Source organism: Leuresthes tenuis, unplaced genomic scaffold (genome assembly GCF_036924035.1).
Source record: "Leuresthes tenuis unplaced genomic scaffold, fLeuTen1.0.hap1 SCAF_24, whole genome shotgun sequence".
Taxonomy (NCBI): domain Eukaryota; kingdom Metazoa; phylum Chordata; class Actinopteri; order Atheriniformes; family Atherinopsidae; genus Leuresthes; species Leuresthes tenuis.
The window spans coordinates 11,403,996-11,431,032 of record NW_027325378.1 but is presented as its reverse complement, the minus strand read 5'-3'; the positions used below and the strand labels follow the sequence as shown (position 1 = coordinate 11,431,032).

At 44.1% G+C, this 27,037-nt stretch overlaps 2 protein-coding genes across 2 annotated transcripts in view; both read left to right on the top strand.

The window, feature by feature from the left end:
* map3k22 (mitogen-activated protein kinase kinase kinase 22) overlaps positions 1-20,548 on the top strand; it is a 34,999-nt gene extending 14,451 nt beyond the window's left edge. The window contains exons 4-18 of the mRNA XM_072378022.1: positions 559-668; positions 1,952-1,989; positions 6,257-6,356; positions 7,510-7,626; positions 7,889-8,003; positions 9,364-9,497; positions 10,177-10,250; positions 11,305-11,366; positions 12,804-12,875; positions 13,427-13,579; positions 14,574-14,722; positions 14,849-14,980; positions 15,941-16,070; positions 17,315-17,492; positions 18,453-20,548. Coding sequence (XP_072234123.1) covers positions 559-668; positions 1,952-1,989; positions 6,257-6,356; positions 7,510-7,626; positions 7,889-8,003; positions 9,364-9,497; positions 10,177-10,250; positions 11,305-11,366; positions 12,804-12,875; positions 13,427-13,579; positions 14,574-14,722; positions 14,849-14,980; positions 15,941-16,070; positions 17,315-17,492; positions 18,453-18,681 — 1,793 coding nt within the window. The 3' untranslated portion in view covers positions 18,682-20,548. The remainder of the gene's footprint in view (positions 1-558; positions 669-1,951; positions 1,990-6,256; positions 6,357-7,509; positions 7,627-7,888; positions 8,004-9,363; positions 9,498-10,176; positions 10,251-11,304; positions 11,367-12,803; positions 12,876-13,426; positions 13,580-14,573; positions 14,723-14,848; positions 14,981-15,940; positions 16,071-17,314; positions 17,493-18,452) is intronic.
* A 1,148-nt stretch (positions 20,549-21,696) lies between these two features.
* cry-dash (cryptochrome DASH) lies at positions 21,697-26,888 on the top strand. Its single transcript, XM_072378186.1, has 14 exons — positions 21,697-21,875; positions 22,402-22,574; positions 22,948-23,041; positions 23,149-23,279; positions 23,433-23,581; positions 23,966-24,054; positions 24,173-24,246; positions 24,334-24,423; positions 24,510-24,589; positions 24,689-24,748; positions 24,849-25,006; positions 25,181-25,300; positions 25,438-25,614; positions 26,437-26,888. Exons 1-14 carry the CDS (start codon positions 21,813-21,815, stop codon positions 26,542-26,544), a joined length of 1,566 nt encoding a protein of 521 aa, XP_072234287.1. The 5' UTR covers positions 21,697-21,812; the 3' UTR covers positions 26,545-26,888.
* Positions 26,889-27,037: the final 149 nt, after the last annotated feature.

The window sequence follows — 27,037 nt, the reverse complement described above, 5'->3', positions numbered from 1 at the left end:
CCCTGTGCGACAGGCAGTAGATACACCTCTTGCATAATTTAACACGGCTGCTTCTTTACAGATTTTGCACACAGAATACAGAGTTTGAGGAATGGTCAGCATTGCCACCTGAATCAACAGCATCAGATTTCCCCTCTGCAATCATGCCAAAATAGTGATAAAGATCAGTTAAGACGATGTCCGGCACGCTGTTGTGCAGAGAAAACTTGTATTTTCAATTTTTGCAAAGAATACATTGTTCTTATTAGGTAAGCGAGAAACCGCTGGACTGTTTCCATCAGTGGAAACTCCACAGATGGTATGAGCACAGGAAGTAGCAGACCAGGTGTTGCCTCGCTGCCTGGTCTGAGCCAACACAGGCCTCAGCGCCAGCCAAATGAGAAAAGATCAGATTGAACTCATCCACAGCACTCGAAATGCAAACAAACACTCGCAATGGCGCCTCACTTTGTCAAGTCAAGCGAGCTCAAAGCCGAAAGCTTGAAAACAGTTAAGAGATGTCAGTTTCTGTTCCTTTGAGGGGTTTTCTTGTAACCGCTGTGCACCTTCTGCCCTTAGACGACGAGGAGGCGCTCAACTCCATCATGAAGGACCTGGCAGCCCTGGGCCGCTGCTACACCCAGCACAACAGCCACAAGCCCAAGAACAGAACTTTACTCTACAAACAGGTACACGTTGTTACGCCTCGTCTGCTCCACGGTGCCAAGATGAGTCACTCACAACCTCTTTAGGCTTTAGATTTGATGGTCAAAAGTTGGTATTTTTTGCCAGAATATGTCTAGGTATAGGGCCTCGGCGAGTGTTGAGGTCATTTCAGGAGATTGTGCAGCGCGGTAACATTGGTGTCCGTTTTATAGAAGAAAAAAAAACAGCTGGATAGAAACGTAAACATGTGAGAGTTTGATTGATTTGCAGGAAAGAAAACGCACACCTTTAGAATCAACCGTGACTCAGTGGGACCACGTGTTTAAGCAAACAAAGCTTTACAGCCTTCGAACCGGGAGAACATTGCATTGTGAAACACTTCACTTTAAAGCTGCCATGAATCCTTCTCGGTTACAGTTTATTAAGTGGTTCCCTCGCACCTTAAATCGTCATTCTGGGTTGAGACAAAGTGCGTCAGCCCCTCTTCCTTTTTGAAAGGACTTTGCTGAACAGACAGTTTGCGGGCTGTTAAAGTCGGGTGAAGGTTGAGAGAACGAGACAAAAAGCAGCTTATTTTGAGTCTAATTCAGCCCCGTTAAATGACGCTAATTTGAGACGAGATTGTATTTGCTGCTAATCGAAATGTGAAAATCCACTCGGTTCAGTAAGTCAGATGTGACCCAATGATTTCGATTTCAGTGAGAGAAGATTAGAAACCAAACGGACGCGCTTTTCGACAGCTTATCACTCCCCGTGTTTCTAATGTTTAAGTCCTGTCTGTTACCTTGTGTCGCTCTCACAAGTTGTTTCCCCCGTCCATTTGTTTCCTGTCTGTGGAATGATAATTGGCGAGTCCTCTTAAAGCAGCGCTGTTTATGATGAGACATAAACAAACAGCGAGGAGCAGAGAGAGTTTCCGCTCGGAGCGCTGTTTTCCTGGGGTAAAACCCCCACGTTTCACCCAATCTGCTGCACTGATATGATGACAGTGTTAGTTTATCACAATGACCTCATGCAGACTTACAGGCTCCTCCAGATTCCTGCTCCCTTTGCTAATGACTTTGAGGAGAATACATGCAGCAGAATGCCATCGTTGGGGTTGATTTGAGGGATAATGTTGTCTCTGTGCGGCACGTGAAAACAGCAATATAAACATATAAACCGTGCAGCGTTTTAATGCTTTTTGTCACTTAAGTTCCTTGTCCACTTTCACTTATTCATCTCAACAAATCCAATATACAACCATGAATCATTTTAACTTTCCACTTGCATGACTCCCCTCTGTTGTTATTGTTCCTCTCAACAGGATTTAAGAGTCAAGCTGGAGCATGAGAGAGAAAAACGGTATGTTGGAACCTCTGTTTTGTTTTTTCAACTCTTCTGTCCAAGCCTTAACTCTGTAGCTCGGATCCGTTTTTGTTATGCTTTGCCATGCCTTGGATTTTGTGTCTGAGGGAGGAAATCACACTTACATGCCGGAGCGGCATAAAGAGAGGGAAAATTCCTACTCTGACATTTAGCCGAGGCCCTGCGTTTCAGACTCGCTGTGAGAAGGGGGGGAAGAAAGACACGGAGGGCTGGGTGGAAGGAGCGCTCAAAAAGACAGAGCCAAGTGCTTCAGTTCAGTGTCCAGTCTTTCAGGCACACCCCAAATTAATATTTCATCGTTTCCTTGTGCTTTCTCTCTGTCCTTCACATCCTTCATCCGGCTCTCTCTCTCTCCCACCACCAGCTTCAAAAGAAAGACCAGAGTTAGGGAGACTGTATGGAAAGGTGCTTTACTGTTTGTTCATCCCGTGGGAGCACCCAGTGTAAATAACAGATCTGGTGACTGGAGCAGACTCTCTATCCTTTTCTCCCAAGACTGGTATTGCAGCTCTCTCCTTCCATGTTTGGATGCTTGGTGAGCCGTGTAGATTCGGCCTTCAGTTTTGCATCCTCAGTTACTTTGTCGCAATAGCGATGCAACAGTCGATGTTTCTATGCATACTTTTGAAATATTGTACGAGGCAGCATGACACGATTTGGTTTCCCAGAGGCAGTAATACGATGCGATCGGACACGTCGCAACATGATATGATACCATACGATGCAGTTAGTCTTGGACTCGGATGTCGCACACGTAAAAACGCAGGAGCGTAACCATTTTTTAAAATTTCCACTTTTCCAAAGCTATTCACCAACCCCTGTTTACATGCATGTTGTTCACATCATCACAGAATACACCCCCAAAGAGGCAACTGCTTTATACCGTCCATCACTGCTGCATCATAATGTTTGCACTGAATGCCGTTGTGCTTCACTTTACCTTTTGAAGCCTTTCTTATCTAAAAAGGCCCATCAGTGTCTCTATTAATGACGTAAGCAGAACCGTGGCAGAGGTGGGGAAGCTATGGACTCAGCTTTGGTTACAGAAGCATGAATAAACACCCCCGACTAATTTGACTTGCACAGTCCCCCACATCTGTACTGACGTCAGTTACCCAGATCAGAACAGCTCTCTGCTTTGTGGCAGTATCTACTCTACAAGGTCTGTCAAGGTTTTAATAAGTTCAAATAAGACTGAAAATAAGGAAGTTTATTTAAGTTTGGACCTGGTCACCCTGTTCATTTTCTCGTTGTGCAACTTTTCTGCCACCTTCTGATGACTCTACGTGGCATAGTTTATTCACTCCAAACTAGCTAAACATGTCTAATTTATTCAAGTTTACATCTAATTCTCTTAAGAATGAAATGTGAAACGCAGCCGATGAAATCCCTTGTTTGTCAAGCCACAGAATTACTCCTCACGGAGAAGAATTAGAAGCACAGAGTGGTAAACTGACCAGAACCTACCTGAATAATTGCCTTGAGTTACCAGAATATAGACTAAAGTAACAGACCTTGGCTCGGTGATTAGAAAGCTGCAGGCGCGCGGGAGTGAGAAGAAAAGGGAAGCAGCACGTTCCTCCAGCACACTACAGCCTCACACTGGGCCTCTCCACTTTTTCACAGCCCTAATTGGCTACTGCTGAGGAAGAGACAAGTTTTTCATGTTCCCGTCTCACTGTGTTTCTGCCTCCCTCTGCTTTCTCTGTCTCACGGTTCTCTCCTCTTTCTCATCACACCGCTCTCTTGGCGAAGGAAGCCCACGGTGGGGGAGACCATTTAAAGACTCGAAAAGACAATTCTTTGTCATCGAGTCAACTCGCAGTCATCCTTCTCTTGTTATGCTATCGGCTAGCTTTCTCTGAGCTGCACTCGTCCGAACTTTGACTTCTTTCACATAGGTTTAGAGTCTTATCAGCTCCCGGAGTAAAATATTGATGTCCAAGTGAAGCATCGGGATAAATCAAATATTCATTTAAAGGAGCTACGATCAATATTTCTTTCTATCCGCAAAGTGTGAGAGTGTAAAAATGATCACCTTCTGCTGCCACTTTCAGCAGCTCTATTGGAGCTTTTAGCATCATTCAGCTCATTGTTTAGCTCTCTCTTTGTTTTGATTTATTCTCCCTGCTTATATGCAACCCCCCCCCCAAAAAAAAGGTTGATATTCATAGCTTGAGAAGTACGTTGAGAATATAATGGACCATTAGCAGCAAGAGACCTGGCTAACAACTGGACTCGCATTCTTTCACGTCTGCTGGATGTGCAGTAACCATCGTTTGCTGGCACCTTTGCCATATTGGCCGAAAAAGTGCTAAGAATGCAAGATCCGAACAGTGGCATCGATTACAACAGCAAAAAAGAAAGCTTCCAGGGTTTTTCAGTGGTTTTTCTAGCCTCTGCCTCAAGACAGGCTTTAATGCAAATACCTTCAGCTCTGTTAGTGAACAAAAGCCTTGATGAAATAGAGACCTAAGAACAAAACCTGATGAAAGCCAAACGTTTTCTTTTTTCTTTTCACAGCTGACCTTAAGAGCCCGCTTGTGTTGGCGTTTATGAATTTAAAAAGGAAAAAAAGGAGAAAATTCAAAACTTTCCTTTGATTATTGAGACAACTTTAGAGCGATCTTATTGGCTCTCTACAAAGACAATCTAATTGCGCAGAAACAGCGTAAAATAACATGTTATATCTCAGCCGCGTCCACCGCACTCGAGGTATTAGGAGTCCCTGAGTCAGGATAATCGTGTTGTCCGTCCACAGTGGAATAAAATTGGAAGGTCTCTCTTTTTATTGGCACGCAGTGAAGGTTTGGGGCAGGAAATAGGAGCTGCAGAGTGTCTCTCTCTTCCCCCCGGCTTGGGCTCGGGGTATCCTGCCAGAGCGCGAAGGAACCGAGCCAGACCTTTTTTCTTTGTGTGTGTGTGTGACTGGGATTTTGTTCACAAGCGAAAAGGAGAAAGAGAAAGCAAGCGTGCTGGGATGTGTGTAAGCATTCTTTTAACTCTGCAAATCTGCGTGTTTTTTCCCCCCTGTGGCTTAGTGTGTGTCCACATGCTTGCTCACTTGCAGAGGAAGGAAATCCATATCTTTTGGAGCAGCATCCTCATACCCCCCCCCCCTTTTTTTTTTTTTTTTTTACCCGTCCTCCATATCCCTCCAGCTCTTTATCACACACATCATCGCTAAATCTAAACAGAGACAGAGAGCGTTTAGCCGCGCCGCTGCTTGCCTCTGATCTGCTAACCCTCTCTCTTCCCAGAATCCTCTTCCTCAAATGAGGGGACCAATGAGCAGTCATTAAGATAGGCAGAGCTGTGGCCTCTGATGAGGAAGTGATGGGATAAAAACAAGCCCTTTAATCAGGATACTATAAAGAGATAGGGGGGGCCTGTGGACTCTTCAAAAGCAGAGGGTGAGGGGAGATGGTTAGGTTAAAAAAAGAGGAGAAGAAACACCGGAGAGAACCTCTTTCTCTTTATTTTCTCAGGCTGTCTCCTTTATTTTCTCTCTCACAGTCTGTAAATATCTCCGCGTCTCAGTATCTCTCACTCCGTCACTCTTTAAAAGAGAAGGGAAAGACACACATCCTGCTGCTTTTGCTGCCGCTCCAGATTTTCTTTTTTTTCTTTCCCCCCCTTTCCTCTCAGGAAGTTTCCCATCTGCCTTTGTGCTGGCTTAGTGGAGAGGCCCGGCGTTGTTGAAACAGCGACCGATGCACACACTGATTGGAAAACACACTCATGCATGTAGAGTTTTACAAACACACGGCTCCATGTATACTCTATCTGCAGCACCAGCTGATAAGCTCAGGCTCGAACAGTCGGACAACGTGAGCACACTCACTCATACACGTAGGCCCACAACAGATTAAATCTGATATAGTCCACATTTACATCAGAGTGCTCCTGTGCTCTCTGTTTCCATCACATTGATTAATCCTCCACTAGCATCTCGCTGGCTTGTCTCACTCCTCTCCTTGACCCAGCTGACCTATCCATTTTCTCCTCTTGTTGCCATAGAAACGCCATCATAAAACGTCTGGAAAAATAAATTCTCTCGTGGCTATGCAATGCCAACAAATGTCAGAAAACCAGAGCGACCAGGAAAAAAGAAAAGGCCCTTTCATACTCATCTGTGACTGAATACTTTCTACAGTGTCTGGAGGTGACGAGAGCTTCCGCCAGACACAACAGAAGCGTCTTCCTCTGGTCTCTGACCCTGCTGGCTTTCTCCTTTTTCCAGAATCATCCCGTTCCAGAGGCCGCTGAAGATCAAGGAGCTGCTGCAGAAAGTGACTGAGGCCTTTGGCCAGCAGATGGACATGTTCTTTATGGAGAAGGAGGTAAGAGGACCGATGATAGCTGTGCTAATAAAAAGAGTTCTAAGAGATCTTGATTTTGGTTCGGCGTTGGTGTATTTTTGGGTGTGATTTATTTGAGAGGAAAAAGACGACACTGGTGTTCGGTGAAGGCTGCTGTGATGTGGAACGCTTTACCACTGAGAACAAGAGAGGAGTCGCACTTTTTGAATTTTTTATTTATAATTAGCTTGAAGAAACGGCTTCGGGAAGTTAAGGTTTTGCGGTCACGAAGTTGAGGTAGGCAGCACCGGAGTGGTCTGATTCGATTTGTCCGATTTCTACCTTCGGTGTTGTGGGTGTGATTTCACAATATTCTTTTCAAGCTTTCAGTACCTCAAGAACTTAGAAATCCCTTTTTTTTTTTTAAGATAGCTCATCAAATCTTCAAACCCCATGCATCATGCATGAGATACAGTGTTTGCAGTGTAAGTAGTTGCATGATGCAGTGAGTAATAACACAATATTACATAATGAATGTAATATGATCGCTTAGTGAGGGGAAAAAGGGTAATTGTATTTTAATCTTTTGATTAAAAACAGTTTACAGTCACTCTGTCGCTTTGCAGTGCCGCCTTCTGGCATTTTTATACTCATCGTGATTCAATAAAGTACCAAACTGGACTGCAGTTTCATTCCGGCTTCGACGACTTGGAGGAAGCTGCCTGTGGATGCAGTCAGGCTCCACGCATGTGGCACTAAGCACAAAAAAACTGAACATAATTTACCCATTGATTCTTCAATGGCCCTTTCAGCGGACAAAGATGTACAACGGTGACGGAAATTCAACAATATTTGCCTTCTGAAGTCAGAGAGGGGCCGGGACACCCTGTGGAGCGTGAAGCCCGTTTACCAGCTGTGATAATGCTGTCATCATCTAACATGGGTTTTCAAGCCCAACGGGGACTTTTTCAGCTTTACTGCTCGGTTTAAAATGTTAAGTAGAAAAATAATCAGAAAAGTTGCTTTTCTTTGATAAAGAGATTCAAACGTTGACATTACTTATTAGAATTCTGACAGAGTAACTGACCCGTAACATCTTCCCAACACTGCTGCTTTACATGGCCATTTACATGCCATTCTTGCGGAATAATAGGCAGTGAAAGGTCATGTGCTTTATGTTTTCTTGTCCTTTCAGTTGCTGCTGCCCCTGAAGACCCAGGAGGACCTCGATCAGGCGGTGTTGACACTGGGCTGCAGTTCTGGGACTAACGGGCTGCTCAGGATACTTCTTAAGACCCCCAAAAACAACCATGTGAGTCCCTAACAATGCGCGCACAGTTGTAACCATGACAACCATCATATCAGTCAGCAAACAGCAAGCCACAGTCATGTTTTGTTGTTTTTTTTGTTTTTTTTTTTAACCATGTGACAATTGAATGAAGTCAGCTGCAGCACAGCCAGTGTTTGCTGAAATCCGTGAGGAAACAAACCTCCTCCAACGATGCAGTGCTGTCTTCATTTCCTGCCTTGACCCCCGTTCTCTTTCTTCTGCTTCCTGCGGGTTTTGTCCGCAGTATCTTCAGGTGAACAGCAGGGACAAACAGAGCGAGATGAAGTCATCGCGGTCGCTAGGAGATTTAAAGGGGTCTTTGCTCAAGGGCTCCGAGAGGGTGCGCAAACACTCGACAGGTGAGGCCAGCATGCTGTCACACAAAGCAGTTTTACCAAATACAGCTTCATCAAGAGACCGTTGTACGTTAATATGGACCAGTCTTGGTGTCTGAGAGGGGACAGAAACCAAAAAAATCAAGAATTAAAACCTGCTGTTGCCAGGATTTCTTGGTCCGTGTCTGAGCCATCAAGGATGACTGCTTGACAACGCTAATGGTGGATGCTCATGGGGAATGTTAATGGATAGAGGAGCGACATGTTCGGTCAGGACAGAAAAATGCGAACAGGAAGTGAAAGCAGAGAGACGTTTTGTCATCACAAGCATCTGTCCTCCCAACAAGCAACCATCAGTCTGCATATTCTTGTCAGCTTGGTTAAAATTGCGGATCTAAACGTTGACTTTTTATGAAATACAGAGTATATTACTCTAGTTTTAATCTTTAGATCTAACTCTAACTGAAGGTTTATTTTGCCCTGTGAAACAGTGAGTCTCACATGCTGGAGGCTTTTGCTTCTGTCCAGAAGGGTCAGTATTTCAGTCGTATCCCAAACCCCAGACACGAACGGAGACAAAGTGCATTTTTGGATAGCAGCTGAGAACCCTCTGCGATTGCTGTCAGTGACAACCCATCTCGCGCGTAGCAGCAGTCGTGTAAATGCTGTCACCGTCCCACGTCAGATAACTCGAGTTGAATTTTCCTCCACCTGCCTTCTATAATCCAGAGAGGAGGGGGAGAGGATGCTGAGATTGAAGGAGAAGGAGTGGTGACAGATAAGAGGTGACAGGAAAGCGGTCACAGTGTATGGTTAAGTGGAGATGCAATGTGAGCTCGGGTACCTCAATGACGTATAACAGCTGGGGGGGGCGGACAGGAAATGGAGTGAAGGACATCGGCAGACACGAGCGAAAATTGAAGAATAAAAAGTTGCAGTTTTGCCTCTTTTGACTGTTGATTTCAGCCGTATTTGGGAACCTCTTCTCCGTGTTGGTACCCCTTCAGCCTCAGGATGGCTGTCAGCTCTGCCACTGATAGTTTCAGTGAGTGTTTTCAGTGTTACAAGGACGAGTGCTCAGTCTCTGCTGCAGTTCAGCCAGCAGAACGTTTGTCACAGTAATAGAGGTGAGAGGTGGCGGCGGTGTGGTTTTGTAAATCATCTCTCGTAGTCATGACTGTTGAACTGGTACCCATGAATAACACAGTGCCGCCTCCCCCCCCCCCCCCTCTGCTCCTCGTTTTCATCTATTCATCATCGTTCCCTGGTGCTCCCTCCTTTCTTTCTCACCTTTACCTCTCAATTTCTCCTCATGTTCTTGTTCACGCGCTGATCCCCGTTCTTCTTTTCCTCACTTTCCTCCTCTATACGGCATCTCTCCCAGGTTCCCTCCACACAGGCCGGACGTCTCCGCCTCCAGGCAGCGTCCCAGAGGAGCAGCAGCAGATCGCCCGTCAGGGCTCCTACACCAGCATCCACAGTGAAGGGGAGTTTATCCCGGAGACCTCAGACCAGAATGTAAGGGTTTATTTGCACGATGAATGCCATACTTGAGGAGAGAAAAACAAAACAAAAAAACAAACTATACTAATAAACTATAGTAATTTGAGACTAAAGATTCCCTTTTGGATTTACTGAAGGTGTGTTTTCATGTTAAATTTAAATGGAAAAGCTTAGTGCATGAAGGTACACTGCTACATACACAGCTCAGACCTCAGACACTTTCAAGACTCTATTAAAGCTGCCTTTCCTCACAGGCACTCAGTTTGGAGAGAGCTTGATACTTTGATTTTACCTTTTGAGTTTCATTTGTGTCATTTCAGCTAATTATGATGATGTTTCTGTGGTCACTTCTCCTTTCTGTTATGTTTGAGTGGGATCTGTGTTATATCGGTCAATGCTGAGTACAAATAATTGTTTATTTTTAAGGCAGTAAACTAATGGGTGAATAAACTTTTTTAGTTTTCTAACATGTTTTGTTATCTGTTGATTATGACCTCTTCAGTACTTACTCGATACGTTTAATTCATCTTTCCCAATAGTTTTAGAGATATTTTACTAAGTTCTGCTGATGAAATTGCATCTATTTCCTTACATAGGAGTGCAATAGCATTTTAGAGGCATGATTAGTGTGCAGACACTGCTCACATGACTGTACGCTCTGTGACCTCGACCCCTCTGTTATTGCATTTGTCAGATGCTGGATCCCTTTGGGAGTGCGGACAACTCGCTGTCGAGCAGCTGCCAATCAATAGATCAAGCACTGGACAGGTGAGTCGTCGCGCCGTGTGTGTGTGTGTGACTTATGGCCCTCGTCTGTGGGGATTTATGTCGAACACATGCATGTTACAGAGCAGCGTTATTTACACTGATGAGAGCCTCAGATTGCGTCATAGAGTTCTTGATGCAAACAGGTCCACAGAAGCAACCAGAGCTTCTCAGTGAAGTTTGTAAATGGTCCTTAAGGCAAGCTTAGCTCTTTGACCTCTCCTGGGCTTGCTGTGTGGAAAAGAAATCAGGTCATTTTGCTGTTGCCATAGAGACACAACTCTTATCTGGACGCCTGGATTCCTCTGTTATCACAAAGGCCAGAAAAGCAGTGACTGAGTGGGAGATGTGACAGAGTGAACAAGAACATGCTGGATGAGAGGAAAAGCTGAGCCAGAGAAGGGAAGAGTGTGAAGTGGAGAGTCCGAGGAGGGAGAAGACTGAATCTGAATCAAAGGGAGAGCACAAGTGAGCAAGAGCAAGGCTGTGAGAGTAGGACGGAAATGGTTCTACCTGCACGAGGCTTATCAGGGCTCCAGGCTGCAGAACAATGGCAGGAAACAAGTGCATGGAACTTTTCCCTGCGAACGGGCATGCGTGCCCCTTATCCAGGGTCTCGTGGCCCCGCGCCGCCCTGCGGTCAACAGAGACGTCACTCTCTGGCGGATCGTCTGGACGGGGTTGCTTACAAATGGCCGGGGGGGGGGGAGTGGACGCACATTTCATGCTATACAGAACAATTTGTTTCGCTGCCAGTCCAGCCAAGCGCCACCGCTAACTTTCACTGTTTCATTGCTGATACAGAGAGGCTCTCAACTTCCAGCTTATCTTTTCCAGTTCAGCGCTCTGTTTTTAAACATCAAACGTGATCGGCAGAAAACTACTTTGAATACAAAAAGCCGTTTTGAGGCATTGTGCGCTTCTTTACAGTCGAGCCCACTCTGAAGTTGCAGAACAGCAGCTGGAGCCAGACTCTGTTTTGAAGATAAGGGGAATTACCGCATGAAATAGCACACGACTTTACAACTTTTCCCCCCTCTTCTCTTTGTCATTTCAGCCCTCCTTTCTCCCAGAACAACCGTGACAATAATTACCTGAACCTCAACTATGAATACAAAGGTAAGCGAGGACAGACGTGCAGCCGTCACTCGGGTTTCTAAAAATTCGAGTTAATTCTCTGCTCGTACACGACAAAAACCTTGTTCATTATCACAAAGCTCTTTTTTTTTTTTTTCTGTGTTGATAATAGCCGGGGATTAAGCTTTACAGGAAAAACCGCTGCTTTAAATGTGTCCCCACTACAAGTGCTTCGCAGAGGTTACAAATGAGGAAGGAGACTATACTATTTGACAGTTTCAGTTGCGAGTATATACTTAAAATAAGGAACAGGTTACGGTGAATATAGTTAACATCTTGGTTGTATCTCTTGTGTTTCACAGGGGTGAAGGGAGTTTGATAGCATCATAACTCTTCTAGTGTTATCTTCCACACACTGTGGACCCTTTTATTCGTAGCCTCTTTTTTTTACCTTTTGTCTCTCATCACATCTCCCATCTTTATCTCTTTTTTTTTACCCCACGTTTTAATAGACGTCGCCTTTTCATGATCCCTTCTCGCCTGTTTGAAGCCCCCTGCTCGTCTTTTTCTTGTCCCTCGGGTCCCCGTCTGTTCCCTTTTCCTTCAGAACGGAGATCAAATGGCGCAGAATGATAGATAACGCCGCACAAAGCCTTCTGAACGCAGCAGTTCTCTCAATCTGCTCATTTCTTTTTCTCCTGCGCCCCCCCCCTTGCTGTATATTATTAAAAAACAAACAAAAAAAAACCAGGGACTGCTTTATATTGTGTACACAGAGCTCCACATAGCTGCAGCAGTACTCGAGGACTCACTTGGGCAATCGTGCACGTGCTTGCACACACATGCATGCACTCCCCTTCCCAGATGTAAAGCTGTGTGGCCCTTCCTGCTGAGAGCTACAGTGTTTGTTTATCATTCCCTGTGAGTAGATTTTTCCTCTCCATCCCGTGCTGCCAAACAGAAAAAAAATAACTCCCGTCTCCATGGGATACGGCCGCAAAAACAGCGCGAGGGGAGGCAATCATCTGACAGAACAGCTGCTTTCAATTGCGAGTGGCTCCGGTCCGCTCCTTTTAGTGCGTGTGCTGTGAGTGTCGGCGCTCGCATGCGTCAGCAGCGCTCCCCACCTGCCTTTAGTTACTGCTCCGCTGCGCTCAGAGCGAGGACCGAGCTCGCACACATGGGCTGTTTTCCGTTTCTGCCTTGGCTGCAATGAGGCGATACAACGGCTCTGCTCCATGTGCGAAAAGCTGTGCTCCGCTCTGACGCCGAACTCGATTTTGATTTGACATGCAGAGACGAGCAAAAGCAGATCTCGCGTGTCAGATGCGATCTATGGAAATGAGAAGTGTATGAACATGTGACTGTGAAACCGGTACCACCAGTGCAGAGTTAATTTGAAATATGAGGCTAATTGTTCGAGCTTTAACGATTTATTCGCTGACATCCAGTTTTTCTGCCTAATTGCTCCCTTTTCAGGTCGCCATGGGAAAGGAGGGACTTTCCCACGCCAGTTCCAGTTGCCCAATCGCAGCAAGGATTATGGAGATCGTAAGAAACCAGCTTTACTAGAGCAATGACAACAACACAGCTTAAACAGATATGTTACTATGTCTACAGGACAACACAGACACACCACTACCAGACCGCATCTGGTCATATTTTTAGAGGCAGCCTCCTCACTTTTTTAACTTCCATATGAAATACTGTGGAATATCATTGGCTGCTTTGGCATTTTTCTAGAATTTTGCACAATGAGTGCAGGCTTGCTGGTCCAGGCAGCTGCTTGTAATTGCTTATTCAGGGGCTAACCTTGGTTAGCAATGATTTACGTCTCCCTGTGGTGAACCCAAACTTGTGTAAAAACACAGCGCCCTGCTTCCTGTCTGAGGGGAAGCGGGACAAAGTGGTGAGAGGCTCTGGCCGGCCCGAAAGTCTTGGTCACTTTCTGCACAACCTTTTATAAAGTAACTGTGTGAAAGCAGCTTCACAATATAAACACAGATGCTGTGGCCTGTGCAGATAGAGTCATTAATATGTCGTTTTTAAAAAAAGAAAAGAAAAGAAAAAGTGTTTAATTTAGTTAATATATGTGTTTTCAGGTCGCAGGACACTTCCGCGCAGCTTCATGCCGCAGGAGAACCTTTTTCAGCTGGTTCCCTCCAGTCGCACACGCAGCTATAATGGAGACAGCACGCTGCAGTACAGCGACCTGCGCTCACTGGGCAAAAGCTGCCAGCGTGGCACAACCAAGTGTAAGTATTTCACTTTGACGCTTCGAGCTTTTACAGCTGAAGCTCTGAAACTCAAAAACACAAAGATGCTAACATACCGGACCTCTTTAGAGACTGGTGTTAATAGTGGATGACCACTGACTTCCAGTCCTCAGGTAAATGCTGTAAAGTCATACTTTTCATCATCACCATAATATTTCTAATTTAGATTTTACTCCCTTTGCAGTGAGCAAGCCATTACAGACTGATGATATGTAACTCAGCTGGAAGATGTGGGATGTGATGTATTATAAGATATAAGTGGGATAGACTTTCTTCAACAAAATATAGATAAAAGTTGGAAACAGTGAATACTATTTGTTCTGCCATAATGGGTAGAAGCAAATCAAGGACAATCTGTTTTCCAATTGCTGTCAAATCTAATTCTTAGTTATAAGAAGGAGTGGAAATGATGTATAGTAATACTGTAATTCGTAGCAGGCATGATTCCCCCCTCATCATCCAGATCGGTCCATGTCTTAAGCTCACTGATGACATCTGTCCTCATTAAGTCTCTACGTGCCGTTTGCCCAGAATCTGTCTTTGTCATGCTGCCAAAGCTCGGCTCAGCAATCGGTGGTTTTTCTCACCCACACACAACCGAACAGTTTTATCACAGCCACAAAGAAGCCTGCTAAGTCCAAAACAAAGTCTCAGAGTCTGGGCCTGAGAGGAAGCGAGCTGCTGCGATGATCTTTCTAGGTTTCGACAACTTTGTGTTGGCGGATTGTGGTTTGACTGCCTGTCTGTGATATCTAGGGTTTCCCCCAGTCTGAGAGGGTTTGCAGTGGGAGTTATTTAGCAAATTGCAGTGGATTTGACGTCTTGTCTGGTGAGGTTTATTGTGAGTTACAGTTTACAGCCTCAGTGTTGGTGTACACTCAGGCAGTATATCACGATGTTGCTGTCTGTCTCTGGGGGCTTAGTAACCAAATGAATTATTGGTGGTTTTTCATCTGGTGTTGTGTTTCTGCAGCACCACGGGCGCCAGTCAACTGGCGACAGGGAAAGCTCCTGGGGAGAGGGGCGTTCGGGGAAGTCTACCTCTGCTATGATGCCGACACGGGCCGGGAGCTGGCCGCCAAGCAGGTGCCCTTTGATCCTGACTGTCAGGAAACGAGCAAGGTGAGAGATGAGCCGCGAGAGGAAAACGGCATCTGCTTGGAATGAGGCGCTCACTGCATGCATTTCTAGCATTAGACAAAGCGATTTTATGATCAGCAAGTAATAAAGTCATTTCTTTCTCTGCAGGAAGTGAACGCTCTGGAGTGTGAAATTCAGCTGCTGAAGAATCTGCGACATGATCGGATCGTTCAGTACTACGGTTGTCTTCGGGACCTGGAACAGAGAAAACTCACCATTTTTGTGGAGTTCATGCCCGGGGTGTGTATTCTGCAGGAGAATACTTATGTGTATGCTGTCTTTTGTCAGTCATTTGTGACGGTTTTTTGAGTTACTTGAGCTGTGAGAAAAGGTGGACAGATTTTTTCGGATTAACGTCAGACCGATCCCATACTGGCCACATCTGCTTGAAAACTATTTGGACATGTCACCAGCTGTCAGCGAACCTGCTCTTGGTGGTTAATGTGAGCAAAACGGCTCATTTTATGAGATCGCTTTCTCACTAAATGAGCATTTTAATGAGTGACTGTCGCCTGTGGACCGTGTCCTGGAGCCTGTTTTCATTATTTCCTGAGCGTTTTTTTTTAAAAAGTTTTTTTTTTGTTTTTTTTATTTCTCAGCACCATTGAGCGTCTTAGTCACACATTGTCTGGAAAGTGGAAATGTTTATGTTTCAGCAGAACTGGCGGAGGTAGGAGAGGAGTCGATGAAGCCAAGTTTTTTTGTGTGACTGTGCAGCACGGCTGCACTGCTGTTGCTGACCGATAACACTTGAGTGGTCCGGGGGGGGAGAGCGGACGAGGCTGGGAAGGGGGCGTCCCTCTGAGAGGCAGAGAGCTGCTAAGGTGTCTTGTTGTCGGCTGAAAATGAAAAGGGAGATGTTTTGTTTTCACCAAAAGTGCGTCACAGGTTTATTGGATCAGGTCTTTACTCCCGAGGTTTCCTTGGGAGGAACTTCGGACGGGAAATGAAAGGAAACGCAGCACATTGGGGGCAGTTTGGACTCAGTATCAGGCTGACTTCTTTCCGCACTTTGTGTGTTTGTATATGTGGTTTTTGTACTTGACAATTGGCTTGGTGGCTGCTTTTTCCAAACACCAAAATAACCCCGCTTGAGCGTGTCAGTAGTGACAGCGCACTGGCTGTAGTAATCCCTTTCTTCAACCTCACGCACACCAATATTCATGAAGACTTTGTCCCTCTCTCATGTTGTCTCTCCAGGGTTCAATAAAGGACCAGTTGAAAGCCTACGGAGCTCTTACAGAGAAAGTGACTAGAAGATACACCAGACAGATCCTCCAGGGAGTCTCCTACCTGCACAGCAACATGATTGTACACAGGGACATCAAAGGTAACTCAGTCAGCAAACTTAACAAAGGTCAAAGTAGAATCTTTAGTAACCGATGAACACCCACACGTGAGAGACAGCATACATCTTAAGCTATATGGGCACTGCTGCTTCAACTGTTGCTGAGAAAACTTGAGAATGATTCTTTTTATCCTAGCTGACGTTTCCTCATTTGGTCATTCAGAATGAGCCTGGAAAAAATGTGCTATTTTGAACACCCCTTTGAGATATATTAGGCTTCACGCTGGTGAAATTGGCCGGTCTAAAAATGCTCAACACCGGACGGAAAGGCTTTAGTTTTGCTGCCCGCAGCTCTGGGAGTCGCTGCTTCGTCAAACCCCGGCCAGAAAAGAGGGAAATGTACTGTCTGGTGGGGGAAAAAGATAGTGGGTCACACGGGACGCGACCAGGCTCTATGAGAGGGAGCGTGGGTGGGATTTTCCACTTAAAATATGCTCTGTGTGTGTAAAATACGCCTTGAGCTCACCTCATCTCACAGCTCCTCTTTTTGCAGTAAAAGAGATGTCAGCTCTTGTGGTTTTTGACTGGAGCTTGGCATCCCAGCCATGACATTACACATGACTGTAAATTTTATGTTCCAACGAGTCACAGAAATGTTAATGCCCTGATTTATTCGAAGGCCCCACATCCTTACATGCTCTGTATGTAACAACTATGCAGACAGTGGAAACAGCCTGAGAAGTGAGCTGTAAAGGTTGCAGTTTTAGTCTCTCCCTCTCTACTGTGCAGCCCTCTAATCCCTTGGTGGGTGTGGAGACAAGTGGTGCACATTAGTCACTGATCAAATAAGTGGTGTGCCTGAAGGAAATGGGATGGACACGGCGACATGTCGGAAAAAATGCGAAGGAATGAGAAGAGAGGGTGTTGAGGCTTGATCTGTCTTACGTGGAGCAGTTTACTTAGTAATTGAGTTTCTGATTTGTGTAAGCCAACCAGTCATTTTCCCCAAAGTAAAGGAAATATAAACCTCGGTATTTGTAGAGTCGAAGGAGTGTACTATTTTTATAAATACAGCTTCAAGATCTCCCATGGCATTTTAGAAATAATTCTGTCCATATTTTGGCGTTGGGAAAGTTACCCTTTCCCCTGTAGTCAGTCGATGTGCTGGCACAGGAACTTCACGAGCACATTAACTGTACCTCCAAGCTCTGTACCCCCTTAAAAAGATATTGACAGCTCTCCGGAGACTCTTGAATAGCTGAGCTCATTTTGTTTGGTTCCACCAGGTGCTAACATCCTGAGAGACTCCTCTGGGAATGTGAAGCTTGGAGACTTTGGAGCCAGCAAACGTATCCAGACCATCTGCATCTCTGGTACAGGAATCAAGTCTGTCACTGGCACCCCCTACTGGATGAGCCCAGAAGTCATTAATGGGGAGGGATATGGCCGGAAAGCGGATGTATGGTAAGGTTACTATCAGACTGAAACGGGTTGAATGAGGCCCAGAAGGGATAACAGACTCCTTCAGCATAAAAATACACAATAGTGGTGGAGAGCACCATGTGTAATCTGTGTGCTGAGAAATCTGAGCAATTAATCGCACAACAGAGATATTAATGCTGAACGAATCAACATAAACATATGTATAAAGTGTAAAGTGATCTAATGTACCACAGTATAAAATTTATAATGCACATGAAAATATTTTTCAATAAAAAGCACAAGTTTGACAGCGTGTATTGTTAAAGTTTAAAGGGATGTTTAATGTCTTTTAAACAGGGTTGTGTGAAGTACTTATGAGGAGTCAGGGGTTAGCAGCAGTCAGAGCGCTCTCGGTTTGAAGTATCGGTGTGGATTTTTCATGGAGAAGCGAAGCTAAGAGTTACTCAGAACAGGGGCCACGGAAGAGCAGGTTTTCACCGTCTAACCACAACCACCAACGCCTTGAAAATATCACAGCGCTTTGCACAAAAAGTGAATCTCAGTGTTTCTAAGAGACGTTTCACCTCTCATTCAAAAGTGAAGCATCGTTCACGGGTCACGTGTGTGTCACTGTCTCACCTGACCATCATGTGGGGCGTTTAAACCATTCTCAAACGTGAGTTTACCTGTCTGAACAAGCATGTGTTGGTCAACAGATCGAACGTGTAAACGTGTCCTGGGGAGGAGAGTCAAGGCTGCAGTGTAGGTGCTTGGAAGGTGATTCCTGAGACCACCTCCTCTGCTTAAATGGGTTAAGATACTGACCACCATAAATGCTCACACAATCCCACTAAAGGGAAGAAGAAAAAAATCCCTCTAACTGTTGAATTTGAATAGTATAAACCAAGTATCTATCCTTGATAAAATGGAGGCCGTGTATAAACCCAACCCTCGGAACTGCAGACAGATTAATTTTTGTTGTTGTTTTTTGTTTTTTTTCAGGAGTGTCGCCTGCACTGTTGTTGAGATGTTGACTCAAAAACCTCCTTGGTCCGAGTATGAGGCCATGGCAGCCATTTTTAAGATTGCCACGCAGCCCACAAAGCCCATGCTTCCAGAGGGTGTGTCTGACGCCTGCAGGGACTTCCTACGGCAAGTCTTTGTGGAGGAGAAATGGCGGCCCACCGCGGATGTTCTGCTCAGTCACCCGTTTGTCCAGGGCAGCTTCTGAGGCCTGTGGACAACCATCCCTGTTCCCTTCCCTGCCTGCGAGGCCCCTGTGGTCCCGGCACGTCCCCTCCTCTCCGGCCCGCCCCGCCCCCAGGGTCCCCTCCTCCTCTCGTCACCTGGCTCCAGGGCTCAGCAACACTCCAACTCTCCAAGCCTTGTCATCGATCACAAGTGTCTGCCTTGTCAGGACCCCTGCATCTCTCACCAACAAGCTCAACCCAGACTACTCCCTGAGATGCGAGGTTGATTTGCTGTCAAGACCTACAGAGTCCTCCAAGGCATCGTTTTGTGTTCCCTCATGAGGGGGCTTACAAGAGGGCACTCGACAGTCTCACAAGTTCCAGTATGCCCCCTTTAAGAAGAGTAGGAAAAGTAGCCAAAGTTAGAGGGAAGTGGTGCCTCGAGCTTTCTGGGTCTCACTTTACATGCATTTACTGCCGCAGCACAGTGTCACCGGACTGAGTAGACACTGTGATTTACCAGTCTTTAAGATTGGTGAAATATTTTTATAGGACACGCGCAAATTCATCTTATCGGATGAGATTTCTATTGTCACCCTATAAAATGTAAATGTATTTCCGTCAACGCCTTACAGTAAGAATTTGTAAGTCAGAATGTCTTTTTTTTTTTCTTTTTTCCTAACATCGTAGAGGGTTGCCCTTTCCCTGCTTTCATAGCACTCACAACCCCCTATTAGAAGGATTGTCAACGTTGCACTTTTGATATCATGCATTGAGACATTTACACATGCAAGATAATCTACGGAGGAGATATTTTTCTATTCGACGCATTTTTCTAGCATCCATGGTGAGAACTGTAGTCCAATGTAAAAGAAAAAAAAACAGAAAACCAAACCTTTTTTCGGCATTCGCGTGCAATGTCTCTTAAGCAATACCAACACTGCTGTTGGGGTCAAGGACCTTCATCCCACCGTCGTTTGTGGTGAGCCTCTTTCCATTTACAAGTTGCCAAAGAAAAAAAAACAAGAGACAGAACTCGATGTTAACATGCAGTATTAGTCATATTGGACTTTTTGTCACCTCAGAGCCCTGCAGCCTTTTCTGTCTTACGGCAGCTTTGTGCACTGTCGACTGCACAGACCGAATCAGACTTTCCAATTTCAGCTTTGCAGCGATCATCAAAAGCAGTTTGAAGGAAGCGTCTTGTTTATGTATTTGTTGCTAAGTTCAGTTCGAAAAAAATCCGCTCGCCCCCATGCTTTTCCTTAAGCTTCCCACACCATTCAAGCAGGCCTGTCTATGACCTGACCCGCACATCTAACTTTGTACAACGTCGACAGAGCTGAAGCGTACCACCGCACATCGTCTGAAAGCGTCCAGATGGAATCAAACGCTGGATTCTTTAACATGAAGACGAAAAACTATCAGAGGAGCGATGACTAGCTGTAATACAGTGGCACTTAAGGAACGATCAAATCTTTTTAACCCTTGTCAGTGCCTTACCTGAATCTGCTTGTAAACACAAACGTTCAACTGCCAAAGCGGAGAGCTTCCTAGCTACGCAAGCAGCTGTTCAGTAGAGAGCACACCCAGGATTTGCTGAACTTCTTTTATATGGAAAACTATTATACTGTAAATACATGTTGTTCTGCACTTTTATATGAAGTTTCTTTTACATTATATACAAATTTGATGAAATAGCTACATTATACAGTAGACTGTACTGTGATCTCAACAGGAATATGTATGAATGTCTCTTTGAGAGCTGGCAGGCAGTGTGAAAAGACTGGGAGGCTTTTGATTGGGACAGAATTTGTTTTGTCTTGATGACAAAGCCTTGAAACATGTAATGTATCAAGTCACTGATCTTTTGTACATTTAACTTAATAAATCAAAGGTCTAAGACTGTGTTTTTGTGTGTGTGATCTTTATCGTGTTATTGAAAGGTTTTTGAAAAGTGTGGCTTTTATTGTCATTCCAGTTTCATCCACTTTTAGCACTTTCATTATATATTAGTTACTTTCCCCAGAGGTAATAATGAAAAACAAGCTAAATCAAATTGAAAAATACTTGATTAATCCCTAAATGGAAACTTTATTGTCGTAGCGTAAAATGACAAATAATAGTCATGTGATTACAGTCATTGTGCAACGTTAAAGCTGTGGGCAGGAGTGACCCCCTGTACTACTTTTTGTGGCAGCAGAGCTGAAGAAGCCTCTGACTGAAGCACACTTTTAAACCACGATGCCTTCAGTGTTGTACATTCTGTTAAGCAACCTGAACAGCGTTCTTCTTTGCACAGAAAGGACACCAAACCAAAAGCAGAACAAATAAAGAAAACATGACATTAAAAACAAAATCACAAAAATATTAAATAAAAGATATTGTGTTTGTTAATGAAATAATAAATTTTATTCATACTCCTGACAAATCCGATTTTAAAAGGCTGGCTTATGAACAGGATTTGTAACATAAATACTTCAGACATTTCTTTTCTTATACTGTGTGTGATGGGGGAGACGAAGAATGCCAATGGAATTTTTAATCAAGAGAGATCATTTTCGTATTACTGAATATGGCCAGTGTCACATTTTTGTTTAGTAAAACATTTCTTTTGTGATGTCTCAATTGTCCCTTTGTTTTCCGTGTCGTTGTTGTGTTTTGGGGGAAATGCTGCTTTTAAAAATTGTTTTCTATTCTGTTGGTGTGTTTTGCATCTCAGGAACACTATAGATGAGACCCTCTCCGGCACTAGCAGATAAACAATTGCACAAATTGTACGGCACGACAAAAATAAAAAAAGCACCGTCAAAGCTGGATATACAGGAACTTGAAGACAAATAGTTAAAACCATTAATTAATTAATCAAACACCTGTTGCTATAACACAAACAAAGCAAAAATAAAATTGTCAAATATATATATATATATATACATATTCCATAAAGCGGCTGCACATAAAATAGTACAGTGTAGAATTTCGGGAGAGTCAGGCTGTTAGAAAACATCTTACAAAACCTGACGTTTTGTAACGTGTATGAAAACGTGACGGTAGCGCACGAGAGCAGTTGACAGAGCACCACCGAGCAAAAGACGCAGCTCACCGACACGGACGGAGGTGTTTTTTCTGCTGTTTGAGAAACAACTATTGCTGGCGTGTTAACTAAATCACGATGTCTGCCACCCGAACGATAATATGTCTGCTAAGAAACGACTTGCGTGTCCACGACAGTGAGGTAAGAAGATGTAAGAGTGTGTGGTAATTAATCCAGGCCTTGTTTAACTTTAGCGTTAGAGTACGACTTTTATTTAGCAAATGTTTGTACTGTTTGTAAGAGATTGGTGGCTATTTTCTTTTCATCGTTTACTAGTATTTGTTATAGATCTGTTAGGTTTTACACCGCATCAAATTACATTTATTACTTCGCCTGGAGGAATCACTATTTACTTCCGGCGTAGAGTCTTCAGAATATAAGCTCCCTCTTCAAAATAAAATGCAAATTTATCTTCGTCACGTGAATTCTATGTAAGGTCATATGTCAAATTAGAAATGGATTGAATTTTATTTTTAATTAAAAAATAGGGTATCAAAATACTGGTTTACAAATGAGAACTGTAATAACAAAGCAAAGGGAACATCCATTTTTCAAGAGCAGCTTTGATATTTATGTCCAATAAAACTGCATCAGGCAGGTCCGCAGCGTAGAAATTTTTTTATGAAAATCAAAATCACAAGTCTGACATTTGATTGTTGACACACAGCTTTTCCACTGGGCTCAAAGAAACGCTGAGCACATAGTCCCCCTGTACTGCTTCGACCCCAGACACTATGTGGGGACTTACAACTACAATGTGCCAAAGACTGGGCCTTTCCGTCTGCGCTTCTTACTGGAGAGTGTCAGAGACCTCAGAAGCACGCTCCTCAACAAGGGCAGGTAATCCAGCTATCATTTGGTTGTCTCCCCTTACCTATTGACTGCACATAGCAGATTTGCTGTCTTTGATTAAGCGCTGAAGTACTGGAACGTGATTATATGGTCAGGAAAAAGACTGAATATTTACATAATTTGATTGGCATTTTGTGCGCAGTCCTTGTTCTCTGCTTTCTAGGACTGAATTACTACAGATGTAACAGGATCAGGACACACCTGGACTTACAGGGGTTATGTTTACATTAACATGGCTGCTGCACACATTGTTCCCATGACTTTTTCCGCTCAACTAGCCCTCTATGGAGGATGCAGCTTGCCTGGCATAGTGTGACATGAAACTAATGTGTGTGTTTATTTGTGCGTGTGTGTGTGACAGCAATCTGGTGGTGAGGCGGGGTAAGCCAGAGGAGGTCGTTGCTGACCTCATCAAACAACTTGGCTCTGTTAGCAGTGTGGCTTTCCATGAAGAGGTACTTTTGTGTTCTCCTCTTATTATTAGCGTTGATGTTGATAACTTTACGAGGCCTTTTTTTGGTGATTCGGACAAGATGTTAACATTTTGCTTTCATTTTTCCAGGTTGCTCCAGAGGAGCTTGATGTGGAGAAAAAAGTGAAGGAAGTCTGTGCTCAGATGAAGGTGAAAGTTCACACCTGCTGGGGCTCTACGCTGTACCACAGAGAGGATCTGCCGATCCAACACATATCCAGGTGTGGGAGGATATTGTTTGATAGTGACAGAGCATCTGATTTCTGCTAGACACATTCTTTTAGAGAGGAAATAGTTTTTTTTTGTTTAATTGAGGACATAGTTTGGTAAGAAGTGCTAGGAATGCTGTGTAATATTTCCTCTTGTTCTGTTAGGCTGCCTGATGTGTACACTCAGTTTAGAAAGGCGGTGGAGAGCCAGAGCAGGGTGAGGCCTTTGTTCCCGACTCCTGAAAGGCTAAACCCCCTTCCCCCCGGGCTGGAAGAGGGAGCCATCCCAACAGCCGAGGACCTGCAGCAGCCTGGTGATTGATCAAAATGTTTTATCTGCTCAGTGTGACTCATCACATCTCCCTAATTTGCCAAGTTGGTAATGCTATGTTTGAATATGTACTGCTGATACACATCCCTGTACAATCATTACAAATTCAAGTGCCACATGCTGTTTGCAATATGGAAGCACAGGTTGCTCTTTGTATGCAGCGTCCTCCTCAGCATTCAGTAGGCAAACTGCTGAGCACAAGTTTCATCATTAAAAGCCGGCAAGGGATCAAACTGAATGAATTTTTACTCTGAATGAATTGTATATGACTGAGCTTTTATTACTCTTTGTGTCTCAGTGTACATCAGGGGATGTTTAACATGCACGAGACAGCCTGATGCTGAAATGCTGCTGTTTATTCCCACAGAGCCTGTGGCTGATCCTCGCTCAGCGTTCCCCTGTAGTGGTGGAGAAAGTCAGGCCCTGGCCAGGCTTAAGCACTATTTCTGGGACACTGTGAGTACTACATCCATCGCAAACCGATATTAGATAATGTGAACTAACAATGACCATGTGAATTGTGTTATGATCTGAGTCGGTGTAATAACTGTGTGGTGGCCGGTCTGTTCTGCAGGATTCGGTTGCAACTTACAAAGAGACTCGTAACGGCTTGATCGGGGCGGATTACTCCACAAAATTTTCATCTTGGTGAGTATTGGTGAATGCTTGGAGGAGCTTCGTGTGTGGAGTTCTTGTCTAATTTAGCTCTGATGACGGGTCATTTGTACACCGCAGGCTGGCGATGGGTTGCATTTCTCCCAGATATATTTACCATCAAATCCAACAGTATGAGACAGAGCGGACAGCCAGTCAGAGCACCTACTGGTCAGTGTACATATCGCTACTTAATTAGATAAGTAGTGTAAGGACTATTTTAATTAAATGAAAATGTATAATATTCTGTCTTACAGGGTTATTTTTGAGCTTTTGTGGAGGGACTACTTCAAGTTTGTTGGTGTTAAGTACGGAAACAGAATGTTTCAGATCGAAGGTAAAAATGACCTGATCTTTCAAGTGTGTAATATAGTTATTATTATCGTTGTTATTACTTTAAATGAATCAAAAATTCATGCCTTGATCATTTAAACAGGGCTTCAAGACAAATCTGTGCCGTGGAAAACAGACATGAAGCTGTTTGACGCGTGGAAAGGTTTGTATTAACGAAACATAACTTTTCAGAAATCTGTCTGAAATAGATGCACTGAGGTAGTATTTTCACTAATGGCTATTTGTGACATTTTCACTTGCAGAGGGGCGCACAGGGGTGCCCTTTGTGGACGCCAACATGAGAGAGTTGGCGATGACAGGCTTCATGTCCAACAGAGGGCGGCAAAATGTAGCTAGCTTCCTCACAAAGGATCTGGGCCTTGACTGGAGGATGGGAGCAGAGTGGTTTGAACACCTTCTGGTAGGTACTGCAGATCAGGACTGAAATATGTCTTGTGCTGTTCTGGTTATTTATCAGTTAGAGAATGCAGTCAATCACTGAGATGTTGTGAAATAGTTGCATATTTATGTCATGTAGTCGGATGTCGACTGTCACAAATGCTCCGACCACATCATTGTAACTTTTCCTCAAAAGGTTGATCACGATGTCTGCAGCAACTATGGCAACTGGCTTTACAGCGCTGGTATAGGAAATGACCCGAGGGAGAACAGGAAGTTCAACATGATCAAACAAGGCCTCGACTATGACAGCAATGTACGTTTGAGAAGAAGTTTGAAATGTTTGTTTCACTTCCCTTTTATCTTTGTTTTTTCTTTTTTTTTTCCTGTTGGCACCATGGCACAAAATACAAATCAGTGATTCATTACTTATTGCTCATGCATCTGCTTCAGGGCGACTATGTGCGGGAGTGGGTCCCAGAGTTGAGGACCATCGGAGGAGCAGATGTGCACACACCCTGGAACCTCAGCTCTGCTGCGCTGACTCGTGCTCATGTGTCCCTTGGCGAAACATACCCCACCCCCATCGTCATAGCGCCTGAATGGAGCAGACACTTTAACAAGAAACCGGTAGGTGTTTGAGAAAAGGGAAGCGGATAGTGCGAGTGAAAGACGTTACTTTTTATAGTTTTTTTTTTCCCCACAATGGCGGAAACAAAACTAAATTTTCTCGAACACCGCAGATTGAGTATTTAATGGTACAGTTCAGAGGAATATTTGGCACTTTTCACCTTATTTCTCTCACAATATGGTGATGGTTGACTTTTCAGTTAAACCGGAATTCACATTTTGCATAAACTCATAAAATACAATCTGTTATTAAATGTTCAAAATCATGGACGATCCAAACTCCTCACATGCTTGTCTTTAAATGTATTTTTTTGATGCTTGAAGGAGTCTGTTTGTGCAGTATTTCAATCTTTAAAGGCAAAGGTTAGAGAAACATCCTGTAGCATGAGATTTTATTCTGTTCTGCTGCTTTATTCATCTCACAAACCTGAAATGCAGCCTGACACTATTAAAAAGGGACCAAACACTCAAGTTATGGATAGTTGGCCTCAACCTAAACATATGAGGTAATCTAATAAAGTAATTCAACTCAGTTAAACATACTAACACCTAATTTAACCCCAAAGGGATATGGTATTATGGCATAATAAATAGTTTAGAGAATAAAACAAGATTGCGTAACATCTGTCTTTGCGCAGTCAGCTCCAGGAGCTTCAAAGCTACTAATCTATTAATCTATTCGTTGCATATTAAGGTCACACAACTGATATTTGAAGTAAATTTACAGATTGCACTGTAGGCCCTTTCTAATTGTTTTGTTGCCACGTTGACTTGTGCCAAGGCGTGATGTGCGTTGTCCCTTCTCTCCCTCTTTCTTCTCAGAGAGGCCCGGGGCCCTCACCAAAAGGGAAGAAAGGCCCATCTCACACTCCCAAACAACACCGGGACAGAGGCATCGACTTCTACTTCTCGAGAAGTAAAAACCTGTGATCCCCGCAGACGATGGACTCCCCAGAGATTTCTTTAAACATGGAAACATAAAAATCTGTGTTGCACACGCACTGTACGTGCGTTGTTTAGGGGAAGTTGTGTGGAAATTCAAGGAAATGCAGAAATGTCATGAACTGATGCCGCATGTGCCTGATCTTTTATGGGACTTCCTAATATGCATCTCTGACAAAGAAAGCAAAGAAAGTGAGGATTTGTTTTGATTGGTCACAAAGATATGCCTGCTGTTTTCTACTTCTTTTCTCTTGTGGTTTTCTTTTCTTTTCTTTTTTTTTGTGTCGTTGTCTTTATTGAATACAGTAAAGTTCTCCACCATTAACATGCAACTGAATCTAAGGGTCATGATTTCCACTTTCTCTTGACATTATGGAAAGAAGTAGGCCGACCACACTTCCTGTCACACTGAGTCAAAACAAAACAGAAGAAAACACGCTCATCTCTTTGATTTTCAACCTCTCACTGTAGCGGGAGCACC

Coding starts and splice junctions, on each gene's coding strand:
- cry-dash (XM_072378186.1), top strand. CDS start 21,813: ATGTCTGCCACCCGAACGATAATATGTCTGCTAAGAAACGACTTGCGT. Junction 24,749..24,848: donor GCTGTTTGACGCGTGGAAAG/GTTTGTATTAAC, acceptor TTTCACTTGCAG/AGGGGCGCACAGGGGTGCCC. Junction 25,615..26,436: donor GACACTTTAACAAGAAACCG/GTAGGTGTTTGA, acceptor CTTTCTTCTCAG/AGAGGCCCGGGGCCCTCACC.